The sequence below is a fragment of the Protopterus annectens genome, chromosome 11.part0 (genome assembly GCF_019279795.1).
Source record: "Protopterus annectens isolate FY-2018-M chromosome 11.part0, PAN1.0, whole genome shotgun sequence".
Lineage (NCBI taxonomy): Eukaryota > Metazoa > Chordata > Ceratodontiformes > Protopteridae > Protopterus > Protopterus annectens.
Window position 1 is genome coordinate 349,256,306 of NC_056745.1, and position 22,366 is coordinate 349,278,671.

Consider the following 22,366-nt stretch of genomic DNA (forward strand, 5'->3'; position numbering starts at 1 on the left):
TAACAGTGACATCCTTGGACATGGATGCCATACCCTTATTTATAATTTATAGCCTGCAATTTCTTTCAAATAATATGTGAGTGGAGAAAGCATCCTGTTTCAGTGGCTTTTGGTTATGGAGACTTTGGTAATTATGGCAGTTACCATAGATGACCAAGGCTGTAGATTCTTAATGAGTTGATTTCCAGCGTTTGATTCCCTCAGCCTCCTTTTGCTGACTGTGTCACTTAATTAGATAGGGTAATTAGGAAATTGAGCATGGCTGCTCATTGGTCTCCTAGACCGCATACAAAATAACTACCTATCAGCCTGCAGTATTCTCCCCTTGTGTCAACCTACAGAAAAATTATATAAGGTAGGAGGGACACTGTCATTTTGTCCTTTACGAGGCCAGAAATAAAGAAGCTGTATCATCATATTACCTTGTAACCACTGAATGAGCTAAAGCTGTAGCAGATCAAGTAATAATGATCCAAGTCAGAGAGAGAAAGCCACCTACGTAATGTACACTTTACCAAAGATAAAAGGGACTGATAACTCAAGCAACTTTGAATGCCTTGTTGGAATCTAAAGTCACAAGCAGAAAGAAAGTGCTACACTGCTGAGCTATGAAGAAAGGCAGAAAAACAAAATCATCTAAGTATAGTAGCTGCTAAAAAACATTTTGGGGTATAACAGAGAATTAAATATAGGGGTAAGTCTGTACAACATAGATATCTTGCAAAATATGGTTTCTTTTAAGTATGATTTCCATTACGTTACCTTGAGGTATAGTAGTGATGTTAGTGTCAGCAATTCGAATATAAGATAATTTCTTCAGTCCTTGGAAAGCAGCTTTTTCAATTCCCGAATTCTTAAAAGGATTTGTGCCAAGTTCTGGGAAAATAAAGGGAAAAAAAGAAAAATGTCAAATGTTTAAATTAGAAATAAAGTAGAATATGGTTACCTGAATAAAATGTATCATTACTGGTATCTGTGATTCTTATGAGTGTCTCAAACATATGAAGCATAATAGCTGCATCAAATATAGCAGCATTTATTTAAAATTCTTATTTCATCAGTATAAAATACAAAATACCTTGGTTGTTGACCTGTGTGGATATTGCGGTATTTGCTACTGTTAAAATAAAAAAAGTCTTTTTACCTACAACTTTACATTCAGATTGGTTTAATTATGATGTTATTGTTTTTATCCATTAGTCTAGAATATCTCTCGTGAACATTACGCTTGCAGAATTTATTTTAGATAAAAGGAGTAGTTGGACTGTTCCGGATGTGTATTAACAATTTTTGTACTATTTAATTGGAGAAAATGGAATTTTCCTGAAACATTCCTAGTATTTTAGAGGTACTCCTTGAGAAAGCTCAGACTCATTCTACCTTGCATGAGTAGTAAGGTTAACACTTTAACAGCATTTTGCAAATACTTAGCAACATTTTAACTAGTTTGAACACACAAGATTTGTTCTTCAAAAATAAATGCCCTGATCCTAAATATAAAATAAATCACCAACTGTGAATTACTGGGATGTAAAGGTTTCTTTGGATGCAGCTTAATGTTTGAATAACTGATTTGTATAACATTTTTGACAACAACACAGTAGGTCATTATCACACAATTTGTTTTTAACTTTTTCTTAGTTCATTCAAATAAGCAAACATTAACTTAAATAGTATAAAGTTACATGTGGCAAGTAACAAGGAATCTGTATATTTACTTATCTGTCCACCTATATGTTTGACTCTCTGTCTATGTATTTGTCTGTCTATCTAATCTGTCTTTTACCTATGTTTGCGCACGTGCGCATGTGTGTGTGTGTGTGTGTGTGTGTGTGTGTGTGTGTGTGTGTGAGTGTGTGTGTGTGTGTGCGTGTGTGTGTGTGTGTGTGTGTGTGTGTGTGTGTGTGTGTGTGTGTGTGTGTGAGTACATATGCATTTTCCCATGATCACACACACACACACACACACACACACACACACACACACACATCATTAAGTCCAGAATAAGCAAACACAAAAAAATCACTAACTTTATGTTAGACATTAAAAAAAAAATACAGCTGTCTTAGCTTTTAAAATGCTTCCAGCCACACTTCACACTCGAACAATCCAGTCCTTAGAGACAATCCTTATTCCAAAGTTGCTGATCTGGCTTGATGACTTCCCTTGTTAAAGGGGTTATGGATGGATGGATGGATGGATGGAAGGATGGATGGATGGATGGATGGATGGATGGATGGATGGATGGATGGATATATGCATAATTTAGTTTGCATGCAAATGTGATTGATGTGTTACAGCTACAGTAGTTAAAATGTGGTTCCTAAATGTATTAATTTACATGCTGTAATATGATACAGTACTTATACTGTGTGTGTACCCAAGGTGACACTAAGAGAGGAATCAAAGTTATTAAAATGCAAGAACATGTATTCTATGTATATTCACTCAACATGCTACATACAAGCTGAACATGTTATTCTAATTTTTCATGTTGCTAATTGGAGAAAACTGAGAGGAAGTGAAAGTGCACATGTAATTAATAGAAAACATCAGCAATGTGTTATGGCTCTTTAAAAATGCTGAAGCCAATTCAAGTTTTCTGTTTTTGTTTTTTGCAATTACTTGATATGGCAACAGTCAGAAACATACCTCTCAAGTGGCCAAAATTTCACAGAATGTCCAGATTTTTGCATCATGTTTCTGGTCTGTTCCTAATAAAATGTGTGTTTTTTCTGGCAGATCTCTGAGGATTAAAGTCACTAAATAATGACATACAATTGGCTTTCAGACTTCAGATAATCAGAAAATGCATTATAATGCAATCCCTATTATTCTAGCAACTTTCTAAGTTTATAAGAGCAATATTTAAAATCTATCCCTATTTTTGGGGCCTTTGTCCCCCATTATTTTTGGCTTTGCTCAAATTTCTTTTGCTAAGAGGTTGAGAGATATATCCAGAAATGTAGTGATTATAAGAAACAGCTAATGCTTTGTGAGATAATAAGGCAATTTACTGAATTTGTACTTCAGGAGAAGCTAATAAACAAGAGTTCACTGAAACAGTTTACAGTGTGCAGTTTAATTGACTAAAATATATATATTGTTGTAGTTAATCTTTGTTCACATAAATATGACATTACAGTATAATGTAAGACAAGCAAAACACATTTTTAATGAATATTATAAAAAGTTATATAACATTATATGATAAGGAATTAACTGTGTTATTCACAATTACATGTTATATTTGACCATTGCAGTGTTCTTGGCTGATATGTGATGTCAAAGAATAGATCACTATACATAAGATACAATTCTAAAGGAGTGGCTTATAGTTCAAAAAAGTCTGTGAAGTATTTAATGTATTTGTTTATTCAATATACGCACAGGTATGTATATAAAGAGTAACAAAGTAATTCAGTAGTGGATATCATATATCCATACATGAAAATAACAGCACATATGTTTGTGCTGTTGTTGAATGATAACAAACACATCATAGCTTTCTTCACATTAGTCATTTACATTGTATTAGGATGAGGCATGGCCTGTATAGCATATACGATTCACACCTAAAAACATTTGGAGAAACTGTGATGTCCAAGAATTCCAAGTTGAAGTGTGGGTCACTTATTGTTTCTTTTTCCAGACTGTGTATTTTTTTCAAGTACATGCATGCAAAAGATGATAGTTTTAGTCCATTTTTGTCCTTGAGCTGTTATGTCTTTTTTCAATGCAGTGGACTGTGGTACTTTAATTGACTGCCTTTGATCCCACTGAGTTTTATTCCACAGTCCTCGGCAACTATAAGGCTACCTAATATGAATGCTTCACACAAAAGTCCACTGCTATGTAGGGTTTTCAGGGACTGATCATGCTTCCTTTACTCTCAATAGTGTCATGTGCTTCCATTAGATTAGGAACTATTTATGTAGATGGAGTAAAATCCTTTTGTTATGCTGATGACACCCATCTCTTTTTTGAGTAGCATATGCGTGGTTCATTACCCCAATAGGCTGTATAGAAGGTACTCTAAACCAGATATGTAATAATCATTTACAGTCTTGGCCAGGATAGAGGCTATGATTGCTCACGTTATTGTTGGACTGCTTAATGCTTCTTACTAGTCTGTATTTAGAATACAATAAGAGGGAGTGTGTGTCTCAGTTGTGCGATTTGGGATCACTCCAAGATGACTTGCTGTCTCTGAAGAATCAGGCAATGGCTTTCATTAAATCTTACTAAACGGTCATCCAAATCGATCATCGGATTGCATACAGCACAACTGAAGCTGCTACTTGCTCATTGACCATGACCTTAGTAGACCATTGCAATACTCCTCAGATTAGCCTGCAGGATAGTAATTTAACTGCCTCCAACATATCCAGAGCTCTAAAGTCATGGTTGATTGATACATTTGCCAATGACTGAAGTGACAAGGATGTGTTTTTCTGCACTGTATTGTCTGAGGGCAATGAGTTAAATATATTTACTTGTACACATTAAAAATATCAAGTTAGAGGGTATGCAGAAAAAATCTGATTGGACTAAACTGGTTTGAGATGAAGAGAGTATACTTAGGAATGTTAAGGGGAGGAGAGATGATCGCAAACTACTTTTTCTTATTTTTTTTTCTTTTAAAATTCCATTCATCTACTTTACTCACAAATGTATAGTAAAGTTAAGGAATATAAGATATAATACATATAAATATATTGATATCTATATATATATATATATATATATATATATATATATATATATATATATATATATATATATTTGTGTATGTATGTATGTATATAAATAACTTTTTTTTTTTTCTTCAGAGTACATGGTCCTGCCCTTGCTTAACCTCCATCTAGTCTCTTCTCTTTTCAGCTTTAGCTCCTTTTCTCTGTTCTACTTTTTACTTTCTTATACTTGCCTCATATACCTTTATACCTTCATCTCCCCTCATTTCCATAGATATATATTCATATATAGCTTTATTAAAAATAAGAAAAAAATAGATTGACTGGTTTATGTATTTGTATGTATTTCATGTGTGATATTCCCTAGACCTGTCAATTATTTAACTTACTATGTACAGATATTCTCTAACTGTTGATTTTCTTGTTGTGTTTCATGGAGGTTTTAATTTTTTACTCTTATTTTTATTTTTGATTTGATTTTTATTGTAAAAACATGTAATACGTCTGGAACTTTTCTCCTTGGGTCTCCACTGAAAATGGGCCCCTGGATCAGGGTTGGACTAACTCTGTTAGCAAATGTCAATAAATAAAATAAAATAAATAATTAAATAAATAAACAATTGAAAATTAGCCTAGTTTGCAAGCTATAATTTAAGGATGGAAAAAAAATTAAATGTTAGGTTACAGAAAGTAGGCCACATAGTGTATAGAGTATACAGTCTACACTGTCTTAAAGCAAACTGTTTTCTTGTACTGTGTTGAAAATGTATAAGAAATGCAACTGTAATACTATTTATATAGAGAACATACTTTCTGATTGATTTGTTTAAGAAAAATGGGGAACTATCAAGATACTGTGCACATGTTGTGCATATTGTTTGAAATTTTAGTAAAGGGATTAAATGAAATGTTTTGCTATCGAAGTGACTCATGCATACCCTTTTATTCAACTCTTTTTTTCAGTACAGTTTTTTTTCTTCTACTATCTGATATACTTTCCAACTTTTGTAATACAAAATTAGATTCAGAGTTTATTAAAGCCTTATGTTTGCATTCAAAAAATGTTGGTATTCTAAAAACAAACTTCAGCTACAGAGAAGAGTTTGGTTAGATGTACTCTTGACACAGAAAACTTTCTCCTGAATGAAACAATCCTCCCATCAGAAAACAAAACTGAAATCCAGATATGTGGTACAATTAGGAAAGCCCATTCTCTGAAGCCTATATTCCAGTATAAATAGTCCTTGTTATCTTTCTTCAGTAATACATACACTGATCAATGCCTCATAAGTTTGGACACAAGACACTGTAACAAATATATCTAACATTTATAATACAGTACATTTAAAATATTAGTGAACCCATTATAATAAAACCTCAATTATACAATGGATCCCAATTAATATTCAAAAACGTGCATGCTGATTGGTCAGCATGCATGTTGTAAATCAGAGTTATAGTAATGGAAAAAGATCCGGTTGCCCGGACATTTTCCATTACTATAACTCTTTTTTTAACAGCAACAGAGAATGCAAGATCTCCATTGCTTCACACTGTCTCGCTATGTTAAACGAGTTTAACATAGTGAGACAGCTTTAAAAAAATCAACGGAGATCTTGCTTTCTCTGTTGCTTTTTTCATAACTGTCTCGCTATTTTAAATGGGTTTAACATAGCGAGACAGCTTTTAAAAAAGCAACGGAGAATCTCCGTTGCTTTTTTTAAAGCTGTCTCGCTATGTTAAACCCATTTAACATAGCGAAACAGTTTGCAAAAAGCAACAGAGATCGTGCTTTCTCCGTTGCTTTTGCCCACAGCTCTGATGTACTGCGTAGGCATACGCATGCGCAGTACATCAGAACTGCCGCAGAATACCAGACAGCTGTGGAAGGGTAGCAAGAAGGCATTATACAATGCCATTATTTAAGAAAAGTAATTATTTTTTTTCTTAAATAATGTCATTGTATAATAGCAACTTCTGGGTGTGGGTAATGCTGGATTTACCCATGGTTGGCTTTGTTTGGCCACTCAGGCTTCGCCCTCGTGACCAAACCACACCAACCGTAGGTAAATCCAGCATTACCCACACCCAGGCGTGGGTTATTGCTATAACAAACCATCTTTATGGGAGGATGTGCTCCATTGTATCCCAATGTGGGGCTCTGCCTTCACCACTACATGTACCCCTAAACTACTCATATTTTCATAGAATGTCCAGTTTGTTGCCTCGTATTTTTGCCTGTTCATCATAAAATTTGTTGTTTTCCTAGCAAATCATTGAGGACAAGTGTTATTAAGTTTTGATAGACACTTGAGTTTCAAATTTCATATCCTTCAGAAAAAGCATGCTAATATAATACTTGTTATTCTAGCAACTTTCCAAGTTTATAAATGCAGTAATAAAAATATTCCCCTGACCTTCGAGAAACAATACAAATCAATGATTTTCAAAGTAACAGCTCATGTAGTGAGGTGCTGTGAATAGAACACAGTACCGTGCAATACTCAACAAAATGTAGATAACATCAAGGAGTGTAATAATGCAGAACACCAGGCCTTGAGGTATCAACTACCTCTTATGTCTGATTCTCACACAAGACATGTGTTTTTGTGTCAGAAGCCTTTATCTTACATATTTTATGGCTTATATAACACTTGAAGTCATGGAATACTTGACCTATACCCTATACTACAGTGCCAGAGGTCAGAAGAAATTAGTGGGCCAATAATGGACAGAGGCATAATTACCACAGATGGCCAGAGGCCAGAAAAGCTATTTTATGTAAACACCATAGGTTTACATAATCAATGAGTCTCTGATTAGATTTGCCCAAGGAAATGGTTCTTTTCCATTAACAAATTTAAAAGTTCAACAATATCAGCTTAATTTAACCAAAAAATGTTATTTTCTGATTTTCTTTCATCATTTAAAAATCTGAAAATAATCATTTCAGCTTTGCTACATAAGGTAGGTAGATATTGTTGCAGATATACTGCTTTTTATTAACAAAAATCAGAACCCATTCCAAACATATAGTTTACAAGAAGAGACCAAACAAACTCAAATGAAATGCATAATGTAACACAGACAGATATACTAATTCTTTTCTGTGTATCTTTCAGTTTGAAAAAAAAAAACAATTAATGCACTGAACATGAATAATTGACTAGAAAGAGACCCACAAAAATATTTTATAGCCCCTATTTAACCAATAAGAAAAGCTATGGCCAGCATTGGAGGTATGTGTATGGAGATTCGATACTGCACCAACCATCAGTCTACATTTACATATTTTGTTTGCAGAAACTCCTTTCAAGGTCACTTGCTTTAAATGAGACAGACAACAACTTTTTTGAAAAAGTTCCTATTGCCAGACTGATTATACCAATTTTATCACTGATATAAATGAAATACTTTTGACTAAGGGACAAATTAGCTGAATGTTGCTTCTTATAATGTTAAAAAATGTAGGAAAGGAGATAAAATCATTACATATTATGGTCAGTATTCATAGTTGTTTGCACAAATGTGATAAGGGTATTATCTTTGATGCTTATGAATGACCATAGCAAAGGCGAGATTCATACAGGCCATTCACTGTAATACAAAATGCCTTAAAAATAATGAGATGCAAATGAGAAATGCTGTAAATAACAGTATGCTAATGAGCTTGGTTTTGCAGTTTATAGTCTGACATCTGTGCGGTACACAAATCCTTTGTTAAATACAGTGATTCACCTTTGATATCGGAATTGCAATCTATGAACATGCCTCCAGCCATCCCTTCAGTAGTTTGTCCAAGCATGCACAAGCACTTCCCTGACACAAAAATGAATTATTTCTCCCAGTGACCCCTTCATTAGTTTGCATTAAGTATGCACAACACTAAAATGAGACATTCAAAGTGACCCCTTTCAGTATTATGTCCTGGTATGCATAAGCACCAAAATGAAACTTTCACAGAAGTGACCCCCTTCAGTAGCATTTCCTAGTATTCAATAGCACAAAAATGAAACATTCACCAAAGTGACCCCTTCAGTATTATGCCCTGGTATGTACAAGCACCAAAATGAAACATTCAGCTAATTTTCTCCATCAGTAATATGTAAAATGTATGATTTTAATCAAGCAGATTTGAGAGAGGTGTTACCCCGCTACTATCCATTTGCAGGTTTTCCTATAAGGGGTGCTAACACTCTGGACAAGGCATATTCCAACATCAAAGGTACCTACAAAGCAATACAACAACCTAACATAGGAAGCTCTGACCATCTTACCATCATGCTTCTACCAGCCTACAAACTGGTTCTGATCAGAGAAAAGCCCATAGTTAAGCAGATCAGGGTCTGGCATGAGGGGGGCTTTGGAATGTCTCCAAGACTGCTCTGATAGTACCTGCTGGGACGTTTTCAAAGAGACAGCTATGTCAGATGAGCAGGTAAACATAGATAATTACGCAGAAGCAGTAATAGAGTTCATCACTAAGTCTGTTGATGATGTATCTGACATCAAAAGCATCATAATCAGAACATACAAAAGTCATGACTCAACAACAAAGACTATGATCTCCTGAAGGCAAGAAATGCAACATTCAGGGCCAAGGACAAGGAGGATCTCAGTACAGCTACAGCAGACCAAAAAAAGGGGCATTAAAGAGGTCAAGAGGGAATATGGAAAGACACTACAAAGTCGGTTTGCAGACATGAGGGACACCAGGAGTCTCAGGCAAGGGCTACAACAGATTACTGACTATAAAACCAGGTGAGTTCAGTGTGAAGACACCATTAAATTCCTGGACAGGTTAAACTCCTTCTTTGGCAGATTTGAAAAGAAGAACAATGTGGCTGCTACAAGGAAGGCTACCTATTGACCAGCAGAAGGTGGTGCCCAGCCTTAACTCAAATGAAGTGAGATCTCAACTTAAGAAGGTAAACCCAAGGAAGGCTGCTGGCCCTGATAAAATACTGGGCAATGTATTTCAAGCCTGTGCAGACAAACTGTTCATTTCCATCTGCTATTTTTAACACCTACATTATTCTTGGTTCCTTCTTGCTTCAAGGTGAAGATTATTGACTCTCTCCCCCCAAAAAAGCTATTCCAGCTTGCCTGAATGATTACAGATCGGTTGCTCTAACTTCAAACGTATGAAATGCTTTGAGAGACCAGTTAAATGGCATCTATCAGCAAACCTTCCATCCACCTTTGTCCCTCTACAGTTTGCTTATCAGGCTAACAGATCCACTGAGGATGCTATTTCAATGGCACTCCACCTCTCACTCAAGCATCTGAAGGAAAGAAACAACTACATCAGGCTTTCTTTACTTGACTTCAGCTCAGCAATCAGTACAGTGCAGTGGTCCCAATGTTGCTTATTGACAAGCTTGTACATCTTGGAGTTAGGAAGTCCATGTACAACTGGATGCTTGGCTTCTTGAAGAACAGACCACAGAAAACATGTGCAGGCAACAACACCTCAGGATGCATAATACTCAACACCAGTGCTCCTCAGGGTTGTGGCCCTGTGTTATTCACCATCCTCACCCATGACTGTTCTGCAAAATGCAACACCAATCACATCATTAAATTTGCAGGTGATACCATGGTTGTGGGCCTCATCACAGGGAGGATGAAAGAGCTTACAGAGACAAGGTCTACTCATTGATTGACTGGTTTGCTAAGAACAACCTTGACCCGAATGTCAATAAAACAAAAGAAATCATCATAGACTTCAGGAAAAGGTCAACAACACACTCACTGATCATGATAAATGGTGAAGAGGGGAAAGGGTCAAATCTACAAAGTTTTTTAGAGCTGCACAGTTCGGAGGATCTCTCTTGGACTGTGAACACTGAACAATTGGTCAAAAAAGCACTGCGACCACTCCACTTTTTCAGAAGACTCAAAAAAGCAAAACTCCAACCTACTGCTCTCACCACATTCTCCAGAGGAGCAGTTGAGAACATTCTCACTAGTAGCTTCACAGTTTGGTTTGGGAGCAGTACAACAGCAAAAGAAAGAAGGTACAGAGAGTGGTGCGAGTTGCCAAAAAAATCATGGGCACCGACTTACAATCACTACAGGATCTGTTCGCAGCAAAAAGCATTACATGTGCATCCAAAATAATTCATGACCCCTCTCACCATGCACATGGATGGTTTACACAGCTGTCTTCGGGCAAGAGATATCAAAGTATCCTCTAAAGGACCACCAGATACTTAAACAGCTTCTAGCCACCAGTGTTGAGACTTATAAACTTTGGTAACAGCCATTGATTATTTAGTCAATAATCATTTACTATATGCAGCTCAACTGAAAAAAGCATGCAATATTTTTTTTATTCTTTGATGTAGCAATATATTTTCTTATTCATGTGCAGTTGCCTGCTATTTGTCTGATGCTGATGAACAAAGGAAGTCAATCTTAACATGTGCAATCCTACACTGTCATGCTGCTATATACAGTATTCTTCTTATGACTGGATGGGCTTGTATGGTTTTGCCGTTATTATTGATTCATTTATCATTCTGTGGATCTGGTACTGGATATCTTTTTTTAAACTGAAATGTTATATTGTTGTTCTCATTATCCTAGCTTCCTATCTACTCTCAGGTGATTTGATACTCAGAATTTCATTTAGGCTGCACTTGCGTAGTCCTAAATGACAGTAAAGTTTATTTTGACTTTGACTTTGACTGTCCTGGTATGCACAAGCACCAAAATGAAACATTCACCTAAGTAACTCCTTCAATGTCCAGGCATTCACAAGCAGCAGTCAATCTCCCTTCACATCTCTGGATTCTGCATGAAAACTGCTGCTTACTGGCTATTTACACACGTAGCAAGCAAATTAGCTTATTATAGATTCATGTCTTTTAATCTCAAATGCATACGTGTTAAGCCCCTTAACAGCATAGTAGTTGTTTCCCTAACACTTATGCATTAAGCATGTTACACATTTTGCAATGCACTGCTATGAAAATGTAAAGCCTACACTATGAATAGCGCCATATGCTTCCTTTCAGACATTTTCCATTTCTCCATAAGTCGAAACATGATTGTTATCCTTTTCTTTTAGTCCATTTATGGTGTCAGCTTCACTTCCTCTGGTAGTGTTAACAAAAAGACGGATGATAGGAATCCCATCCATAATATCGTCATGTATGTGCATTATGTCTCTCGAGCTCTGCTCAGGTAGACAACAAATGCCAACAATTTCTGGATTGCATCATGTTACTGTTTTCTTTCATCACGTAAAATTCAATGCTTCCTCAAATTCCATTCTTATAACACTGATGCATTGTTGAAAAGAACCCTGGAAGCCTACATTTTCAGAGGGCTTGCAGCAGCATTGTGTAAAGGTGGAATGGAGCTATATATAATCAAGTCTATGATCACAACTAACTTATTTTGTGTTTGAGATAGGATATCAAGAAATTCACCTTGAGAGTGAAGCTCAAACTCATAAGTGTTATGATCAGTGAGACCAAATGATAATTCTTTGTATTACATGGAGTTTTATTCTGCTCCATGCACCACCAGTTATAGAAATAAAAGTCTATGAGCTTTGAAAACTGGTAGGACTGCCAAACAAACAGCTAAGTGTCCTTTTGAAGAAAGAATTACTTTAAAACCATTAAACACTTCAGTTTTCCATACATTTTGTGCAGCAAAGTGAAGCTTTCAAAGCTGTTCACCTTCTACTACTGTTGCTGGCTGACACTGTCTGCTTTTCACCTTTGGCATGAGTCCTGATCTTAATGATAATTTGGGGTGCTTAACAAGCTTGTGTTGTTCCCATTCTTGAGCAGAATTATTTCATTCCATTTCTATACATTTTTGAAATGTTAAGCACTTACAGTTAAAATTAAAGCCTTCTGCAGACAGCACCCAAAAGATTTACTTCTTCTGTAGGCTATGATACATTCTGCTACTGTCAGACAGAAAACAATCTTCCTGTTACCAAAAGAAAAAAAAAAGTAATTCTGAGCTCATCAGCTGTCATCAGTCAACTGGGCTTTCCCTATGTTTGCCTTTTCATCTTTTCCCGGTTAGGGGTCACCACAGTGGAACTCCAGTCCGCTAATGATTGGCAGTCACTTTTTGTGGTGCCGAGTTGCCAGCCCGATGCCCAACCTTCAGCGAAGGCACGCCCATTCACTCATGTCTTTCGGAGGCCACTCGACCATGGGGAGGACATGCAGACTCCACACAGAAGGCACTCCAGCCGAGAATCGAACAGGAGAACCTCTTGCTGTGAGGTAACAATGCTACCGCTGTAGCACCGCAGATATCAACTGGGCTTTCCCTATACCAGTAAAATATTTTTATGTACTACATCCATGTGTCACACAGTTTGGGTTTGCTACCTGAATGCCTGCCATAAGTTAAGGTTTTGATATACAACTAGCAAACTTAAAAAAAAAAAAAATGGAGAACAGGCAACCAACCATGCATACCTTGTAACTGTACAGATTTTTGCAGAATGTCCAGATTTTTGCCTCATATTTTTGGTCCATTTTTCATAAAACTGTGGTTTTCTGGCAATTACTGGCAAATCATTAAAGACTGAAGTTAGAAAATGATGAAACACATTTGAGTTTCAGAGTTCATACCTTTCAGAAAATTCATGCTAATGCAAAACCTATTATTCTATCAACTTTCTAAGTTTGTAAGAGCAATATTTAAAAATTGTCCCAATTTTTGGTCCTTTGTCCCACTTTTATTCATGGCTTTGCCCAGATTTCTTGCTCTAAGAGGTTGAGGTATGCACTCACTGCTAACATTGGAGGCACCTGATACACACGATGAACAATGAAGCACAAAGGCACAAAGACAGATACATGTTGCATGCTTGTCAATTAAAGCAAGTATAAAAGCAGTTCAAAGTAGTGACATAAGTCAATGTTATGCTTTTACATCTACATACTTGTGTGGGTACATATTTATAACACTAATGTAAGCAAGCACTAAAGAAAAAATACTTCTGCAGTCTGAAAATTACTTTACAAGGAACAGAAAGTACAGGACATTAACAGATTTGTCCTGATTGCAGAAAGTATCTGTTTACCTTAATCACTGCAGTTTTCACACTGTCCTGTATAATTCATTCTTCCAATTACATTGAATCCTAGATGTTTCTATTTTGTAGCCCTTGACAGCAATCATTCATCCTGGCATTGTGTCGTTATTTTAACCTCTTCTGAAATTGCTACATTGCACTTTTTTCTTTAAACCTTTCATGTTTGTTTCAGTGCAGCAATAGTCTTCTATGGATCTTTCCACAGACTAACCCTTCCATCTGTCTCTGATGCTCCAGTTTAGGTATCATCTGTAAATATGTTTTGCTCATGTCATATCCTCTTGGGATATCAAATAATCCAATTGTGAATCTGGTCCCAGTACTGACTCCTGTGGTTCTCAACGGGTAATTCTTTCTAGGCAGCACATCTCTTACTGCTCTCCTGTATTTCCTCCTTTATTACCTGCTTTAGTACCATCTTTCTATCCCAGACCCTTTATTACCTGCTTTTGTACCATCTTTCTATCCTAGACCCTTTATTACCTGCTTTTGTACCATCTTTCTATCCTAGACCCTTTATTACCTGCTTTTGTACCATCTTTCTATCCTAGACCCTTTATTACCTGCTTTTGTACCATCTTTCTATCCTAGACCCTTTATTACCTGATTTAGTACCATCTTTCTATCCTAGACCCTTTATTACCTGCTTTTGTACCATCTTTCTATCCTAGACCCTTTATTACCTGCTATTGTACCATCTTTCTATCCTAGACCCTTTATTACCTGCTATTGTACCATCTTTCTATCCTAGTCCCCTGTAATGTTTCTTCATTTTTCCACTATCCTTCTATGGCAAACTACTGTGTTCAAACACTACCATATGCAACTTACATTGGGCTTTCCATGACTCGTCACACAAATAGCTGACCCCCAATGTGCAACAACTGACACGTGGAAATTCTTATGACTGACGTTTGTATGTGCTTTTCTCTCAGACAGGGAGCTCAGAACTCAAATGTGGTGTTCCAAGGAGACCTAAAGCATTCTTCACCTCCTCCACCAAGAATATAGGCCAAGACTCCTTGAGGAAGACCACCAAAACCACCAAAACCACAACTACCCATACAGGGAGTATTCAGCATAAAGGGAGATCGGTGTTAGGCCCTGCTGTATATACTATTGGCATTTCTGTTGCTCTTGCAATGCTGAATGGGAACACTATATTGTTGATTTTAATTATGTGTGAGACTGGCTGCTTCCATACACTTAAATGTGTCACTGAACATCTTAAGGCGCCTAGTATTGTTCTATGACTGGGTTCAGTTCCCTCCTTTATAGACAACCTTGATAACAGCTCTATTTGAGTTTTGAATTTGTTGTACTTAACACTTCTATAGGCATTGCAGTTAAATAAACAATTATGACACATTTGCAATCTCTGTGGCATTGGCACAGTTTTCTCATGTGTACTGTTTTAACCTGCCTGGACTGATGACATGAATGCATGTTTAACTAATGCCTTCAATATGATTGTGCAGTTAGCTTTGTAGACTGAGCATTACACTTCTGTCCTGGATATGTTGATGACTTTGGTTTTAGTCGCAACTCGCGCTCATTTTCAGTGGGTGTTTCACTGGTCCTTCTGTGTACAGTGCATATGACAATTTAATATACAGTATACACTGCAGTTAGCTGTACATCTCTTTCATTCGTTTTGTACACGTGTGAGTTGTCTCTTGTCTTTTTCATTCTGAAAGTGTGTCACACTCCATTAGCATGTATTTCAATGCAGGATTTTTTTAGAATGCTGATGTAGCTCAACAGATAAGTGCATTATGGTTTACATTTCATGTGCTTAAGGATGTGAGATCAAGTATCCTTGGGCTGGATTTGGAACATCATTTTTACAGTGGGGTTTGTGTTTCGTGACTATTGCATTACAATTCATGTAAAATAGTTACATTCAGGTAATGCTTTCCTTGCAATTTTTCACTATATTTCTACATTTCTCTCCCTGACCTGCTTTCTCGTTATTTTTCTCATTATATGCTTATATTTGTATTTTTATTTTATTTCTCTCTAGTAATTTTACACTTATATGCATCAGTATCCAGACCAATATCCCTGCCACCATCCATACTAGTCACACCATCACTGGGAGCTTGTACACCAAGGCCATCATCACCATCTGTTGCAATCACCTCCACACCCCCAGCAGCACCTGCAGCAGTCACTGCTACAAGCTGAGCTGAGGAAGGTATACAGTAGCACCTACCAGAATCAGGTGACATATATGTCATCTGACAGTAGCTGATGGAAATAGTGGGGGCCATAATGACATGCAGTTGGATGCCTGAGTTGGATACCTATAGACACTTCTCTTGTGACTCAGAGTTGCATTCTTGCCCCACACTGGCTTTGCCTTCAGAGCCTGGGCAGAGTGAATCAGAAGCCTAGAATGGGAAATAAGCTCCCAATGGCAGAGAATGTAACAGTCTCCTCATCATATTCCCCATCCCGGTATTCCCCTCCCTTTTGGGTCTATGCCTGCTTGCTGTGCAATCTTTCCCATCACCATTGTCTTTCATCTGTGTGTCTAATGCCTCCTTTTCCACTGTCTTCCCCATTCCTGATTCTGTCAGCACCCCAGTCAGTCTTTTATGTTTGCTTTTGTGCTCCTTCTATCTCTCCTAACCCTCTTACCTTCTTCTCATTTACATTATTACACCCCTCAACTCATGTTCTGTTCATATGAATACAATGGGCAACCCCCCCATAAATTCCCTTTCCCCATTCTCATCCTGTTTATTCCATAATTGTTTGGAATTTTGTGGATTGAATCATAATGCTAACTGTCTTTCAGTGACAGGTAAAGTAGCACAATCAGTTATGAACCAGATTTCTTTTAAAACTGTAACAGTTGCACTAATTATGCAGGCACGTGTGGTTTTGTGAACGTGGTTATTCCCAGAATGTTGGGATCTGTCCATTGAGCTGTACCAGGGAAAATACAGTATATGTTTACCTAGATACATTTGCATTGGGAGGATTGCAAACCGAGATGTTGTAATACAGGTCTCCACTAATAGACAGAAGGAATGTTTCTTTAGGCACATAAGCAGTGGAGAGATTTATTTTTAAAAGTATCTGCAGGCAGTGATGATGTTTAGGAACCCACATATGCACTGTGTTGCTGTCACCTAACTCACTCAATTACTTTTCACTTACTGACCTTTAAGGAGATACTGTAATGAAAGACAGAGCCCTTTTTGAGAGGAGTATTTTATCACCACGTGGTAATGCTACAAATATAATATACATTTATGGACAATGCTTAGTTCCTGCAAGAGAAGACAAGCAGTAAAATGTGATCTCTGCAGGGTGGGGGTCTCCTGCATATAAATCCGTATATGTTATGTATCCTGTTTCCTTTAATTACTTTATTGCGTACATAACCAAGTTCATTATCTTCCATTTGTGGGACGGAAATATGTTGCATCTTCACATTAGTTGCTTTAATTATGATGCATCAAAAGTCTCATGAGATAATACTTGTCTTAGTAAAAGTAATTTACATCCTTACGTACTTAGAATTGTTTGTACATTTACATTTATTCTTTATCATTCCACTGTTCCATTGTTGCATAAATTGCCCTTTAATCTTCAGTTTCCTATACTTTAGAACTCCATGTACATTTAAATGTTTGGTACTCTGTAATTTCCCATAGGACAGCTAGCTATTACATATACTTAAGACACTATGGTAGACCCCCTGAACAGTGAGTAATCTATAATAGTACAACTTATGTCAAGGATACAATGGGCAGTGAAGATTTATTAGCACTAACACAGAATCTGAGGCATCCGAATAAATGTTTCTCATTTACATAATTAGGTGGTTTGTTTTAGAAAAAAAGACCACTTGTAATTTAATGTCAGTATCTAGCTCTATATGTTATAGATGAAGTATTTTCTAACAAACATCTATAAATTAATTCGATAAATGTTATACACTGATGATTAAAGATTTAGCTAACAGTTATGTATAATTTAGTGTAGTGGATTTGACAGACTTCATGCTGAATGGAAAATGCTATGGAAATATCATTAGCCAACGAGGTGTTTTGCTTAAGATCATTGTCCTTTAAAGTAACTGAAGTTCTGTATTCATTGCAGGATGCAAATAACCCAGTGTGTCATAACTATTTTTTCCAAACTTTTAGGAGAAGGTTTAGAGCAGGGAAGGAATCCCCCAATTCCACCAAGCAAGAATATCACCCCCTCCCTCCATACAGACAAACAGAGACATATAGAAACCACCATCTAAGCAAAGGTGATTTAAAATTATAGCATCTTACAGAGGCATACCTCACATCACCAGAAATCTGAACAAATCCTAAAATAAAGTTGGGATAAAGACTGAAAAATGAGGACCATATTTTAAATATTGGTCTTAGAAGTGTACAGGTTGCAAGAATGGCAGAATTTGTATTAGCATGCATTTTCTGACAAATATGACATCTGAAACTCAGATGTCTGTTATTATATAGTAACATCAATTCTCACTGATTTGATAGAAAACTACACATTTTATCAGATACAAACCAAAAATATAAGGCAAAAATCTGGACATTCTGTGATAATCTGGACAGATGAGAAATATGTTGTATTTCCTAAGAAGAGATTTCCTGGCAGCATTCAGCTTGATGTAACATTTTTGATAGACCACGTTTTGCTGCATCAATCAGAAATCCTTTATTGCATTCCCTCAGTGGTATCGTCACCCCTGGGGTTCCGGATACTGGCTAAGGCTCTAGCCACCCCTATAGTGCCTTTTTTAGGCAAGGTTCAAATGACAAATTCACCACCCTAACAGGTAAAGGCAAGAAGAATCTGAGGGTATTGCTACTCAGTGCTAGAAGTCTAAACCTCAAAATGCACTCTCTCGAGGTACTCCTTAAAATGGAGAACATCGACATCTGTGCAGTGACAGAGAACTGGTTCAAGGCTCCAGACAGCACCCCTGCATTACCAGGCTATAATTCATACCACACCTTTCGGCCACCTAACCTGGACCAAAACACTAAAGGCGGAGGCGTGTCCATATTAATTAAGGATATCCACACCTGCAGGCTAGTTGATCAGCATAATGCATCCGAGATTATCCAAGTGCAACTAACTCTGGGCAAGACCGCAATCCAAATTGTAGCTTGCTACAGATCCACCACCATGTCCCAGGATTCCCACTCCTCATTTCTTAATACACTGGAAAATATTAGGGTACAATATAACACCCTAATAATGGGCGATTTCAACTACCCTACCATTAACTGGGAAAACTACCCATGTACCAACTCTTGTGATCAACGTTTTCTGGAATTCATAAATTCCAATGCCATGGATCAACTTTTTCACACCCCCACCAGGGGCAGCAATATCGTAGATCTGGTTATTACCAACATGGGCAACCAGTGCTCCACACCAGAGGTCAATTCCTCGTTGGTCAGATCCGACCATAAGCTAATCACCCTAGACATCCACATCCCTCCCCCACGCCCCATTAGGGAAACCACAGTAAAAAATTTCTCCAAAGCCAACTTCACGCTTCTTAAGACAGAAGTGGCAAACTTCACGACACCCATGCTGACGGACAATAGAGGTATGACTGCTGAATCCTACACAAATGCACTTTATAAGCACTTACATGAGTGCATGGATCGTGCAATCCCTAACAGAACCAAGATGCTATCCTCCAAAAAAAGAAAGCCAATCTGGTGGTCCCCTGCCATAAACAAACTCTACAACAGAAGAAAGAAACTGTTGCAAAAAAGAGTAAAATCCCATGATTGGAGGAACTCGGTGGTCAGCCTCAGTAAGAAGCTGAGATCCTTCATAAAATCCTCCAAAGCTAGTTATGAAAACAAAATCGCCACTGACTCTAAAGACAACCACAAAGCATTCTATAGCTATGTCAAGAATCTCAATGGCAACACTCAGATCTGCTCTGAGTTACAGCACAATGGCACTAAATAAACAGAAACAATGGATATTGCCAACATCCTGGCAGATAGGTTCAGTTCTAACTTTACCCCTCTGTCATCCCCTAAAGGGCCCATCTCTATACCAGAAGAATGCAAAGTTCCTGTAATCACAGCTGCACAGGTAAAAAATACACTATCCAAAGCCAAGAACACAGCATCCATGGGACCTGATGACATCCCAGGCTGTGTTCTACATGAACTACAGAACGAAATGGCACCTCACCTAAGTACCATGTTCAGCCATAGCCTCACCTCAGGCTATGTGCCCACTGAATGGCACACAGTGACAGTTATCCCACTCCACAAAGGGGGAGCCACCACAGACCCTGGAAACTACCGCCCCATTAGCCTAACGAGCCTGGTCGGCAAGGCTATGGAGCGTATCATCATGGAACTTATAAACAATGACATTGGTAATCTCCAAACTCAGGACCCCACCCAGTTTGGGTTTGTAAAAGGCAGATCATGTCTCCTAAACCTGATAGCCTTCTTTGAAGCAATCACCAAAGCCGTAGATGAGGGTAAGGTGATTCACACTATCTAGATCTCGCCAAGGCTTTTGACACCATCCCCCACTCTGGAATTATAGATAAACTCACTATACTAGGTATAAATCCCTATGTCACAAGATGGGTTGCCAACTGGCTCACTGACAGAACCCACACTGTGAAAGTAGCAGACTCCAAATCCAGTTTCAGACCAGTGACAAGTGGAGTACCACAGGGTTCAGTCCTGGGTCCTCTCCTGTTAGGTATCTACTTCTCTGAAGTACAGACCAACACAGAAGGTCTTTGGCTAATGAAGTTTGCAGATGACTGAAAACTAGGAGCCATAATCAAAACTTCAAAAGATGTGGACATCCTACAAAAGGGCCTTGCTGAGACAGATGCCTGGTGTCAAAGCCATGGCCTCAAGCTCAATGCCAAAAAGTGCATTGTCATTCCTTTTGGTAAAAACTCAGTACCCATGAACTACCACATAGGTAGTTGTCTACTTAACACCGAAAGTGTGATAAGAGACCTTGGGACACAGGTGGACAGTAGTCTCTCCTTTGATAATCACATCGCCACAGTAGTCAGGAAATTCTTCTATGTGGCACACCTCATCACAAAAGGTTTTTCATCCAGGAAAAAAGAGGTCATTGTTCCCCTCTACTCGTCACTCATTAGACCCATTATAGAGCACAATGCCCCTTTTGGTATGTACCTCACAAGACATCTACAACAACTGGAAAGGCCACAGAAATACCTCACAAAGAGGATTACTGGCCTCAAAGAGATGCCCTATGCAGACCGTCTCAAAAAACTGCAGCTTTACTCCGTTGCATATCGCCTACTCAGAGGCAATCTCTGCCTAACACACAAAGCTATGTCAAAACCAGAGCTTTTAGACATGCTCCACTTAAAGAAACCCCAATCCCTATGAGCTACACACTCTAAGGACCTAAACCTCGTCACCACAATAAACAGAACATGCTGGATGGATAGATTCCTGTCCCACAGACTTCCCATACTCTGGAACAAACTACATATCTATATTAAACAAAGCTCCTCATTAGCACTCTTCAAGAAAAATCTTGATGATTGGATGGGAGATAGGAAATTCACCCCGGGAATCACTTCTGTGGCTCTGCTCTTCAGTGGCACAGGAAAATAATTTTCTTGGGTGGCGAAAGCCAGGTTACCTTTGGCTAGGCTTATATAGGCCCTAGGGCCAATAGCCTAGTACCTACCTATGAACCTATGAACCTGTGAACCTATTCCTTGTTTAACTGATTTGCACTTGCTTACAGGAATTTCACTAAGTCACTAAGGGGAAAGTAAGAATCTATAGAATTAGGAATAAAAGGCAAATAAAATGTCACTGATATTTCACATTTCTACAGTGAATTTCCATAAGATTAATAAAATATGGATCAGCATCTCCTATTTGCATTGTCTGTCAAAGTCATGGTATGAGATGGTACAGTTACCCTGCATGTCACTTTATTTTTCCTAACTTAAGAACATACAGCACATGAAGTATTACCTCCCATCAGTTACATGAGGATGCAAACAGCCCTTCCTGTAATACAGGGTTTGATTCCTCTGCCACAGTTTGTTTAGTGTGTGAATCTAAGCAAGTAATTTAACCAGACAGTGCTGTAAGGAAACTGAGCTAGAATCATCGGTGAGTTCCTAGACCACATTTTATTTATTTATTTATTTATTGACTTAGTTAGCCGAACTGGCCTAGTAGGCTGTGCTCAGAGGAGACCTGAGTTGGCATTTATTCTACTAGGGAAACTTGGCCAGGGCACTGGGGAGTGTCCCCTACACTTTGGAGCTGCTAGATTGTACCAGAGGGCTCCTACAGCAGCAAGGAAGAGGCCTAAGGGAAGCATGGAAGAGAAAAAACAAGCTATGGAGAACTTGGAGGAGGAAAATGAGAATTTGGAGAAAAATGTGTTTGTTATGAAGTATCAGAATGCAATCAAAGATTCTCGTGTGGTAGATGGGGTCCCTGTCATAACACTGAAAACTCATAAATCTAAATCTCAAGATGCACTTGCTCAAAGCACTCCTCAAAATTGAGAACATTGACATTAGTGCTGTGATGGAGACCTGGTT

At 37.8% G+C, this 22,366-nt stretch overlaps 1 protein-coding gene across 1 annotated transcript in view; it reads right to left on the bottom strand.

The window, feature by feature from the left end:
• The window catches only part of DCN (decorin), a 223,659-nt gene that overhangs the window by 20,523 nt on the left and 180,770 nt on the right, over window positions 1-22,366 (bottom strand). The window contains exon 5 of the mRNA XM_044087853.1: window positions 763-876. Within this exon, the coding sequence (XP_043943788.1) occupies window positions 763-876 (114 nt within the window). The remainder of the gene's footprint in view (window positions 1-762; window positions 877-22,366) is intronic.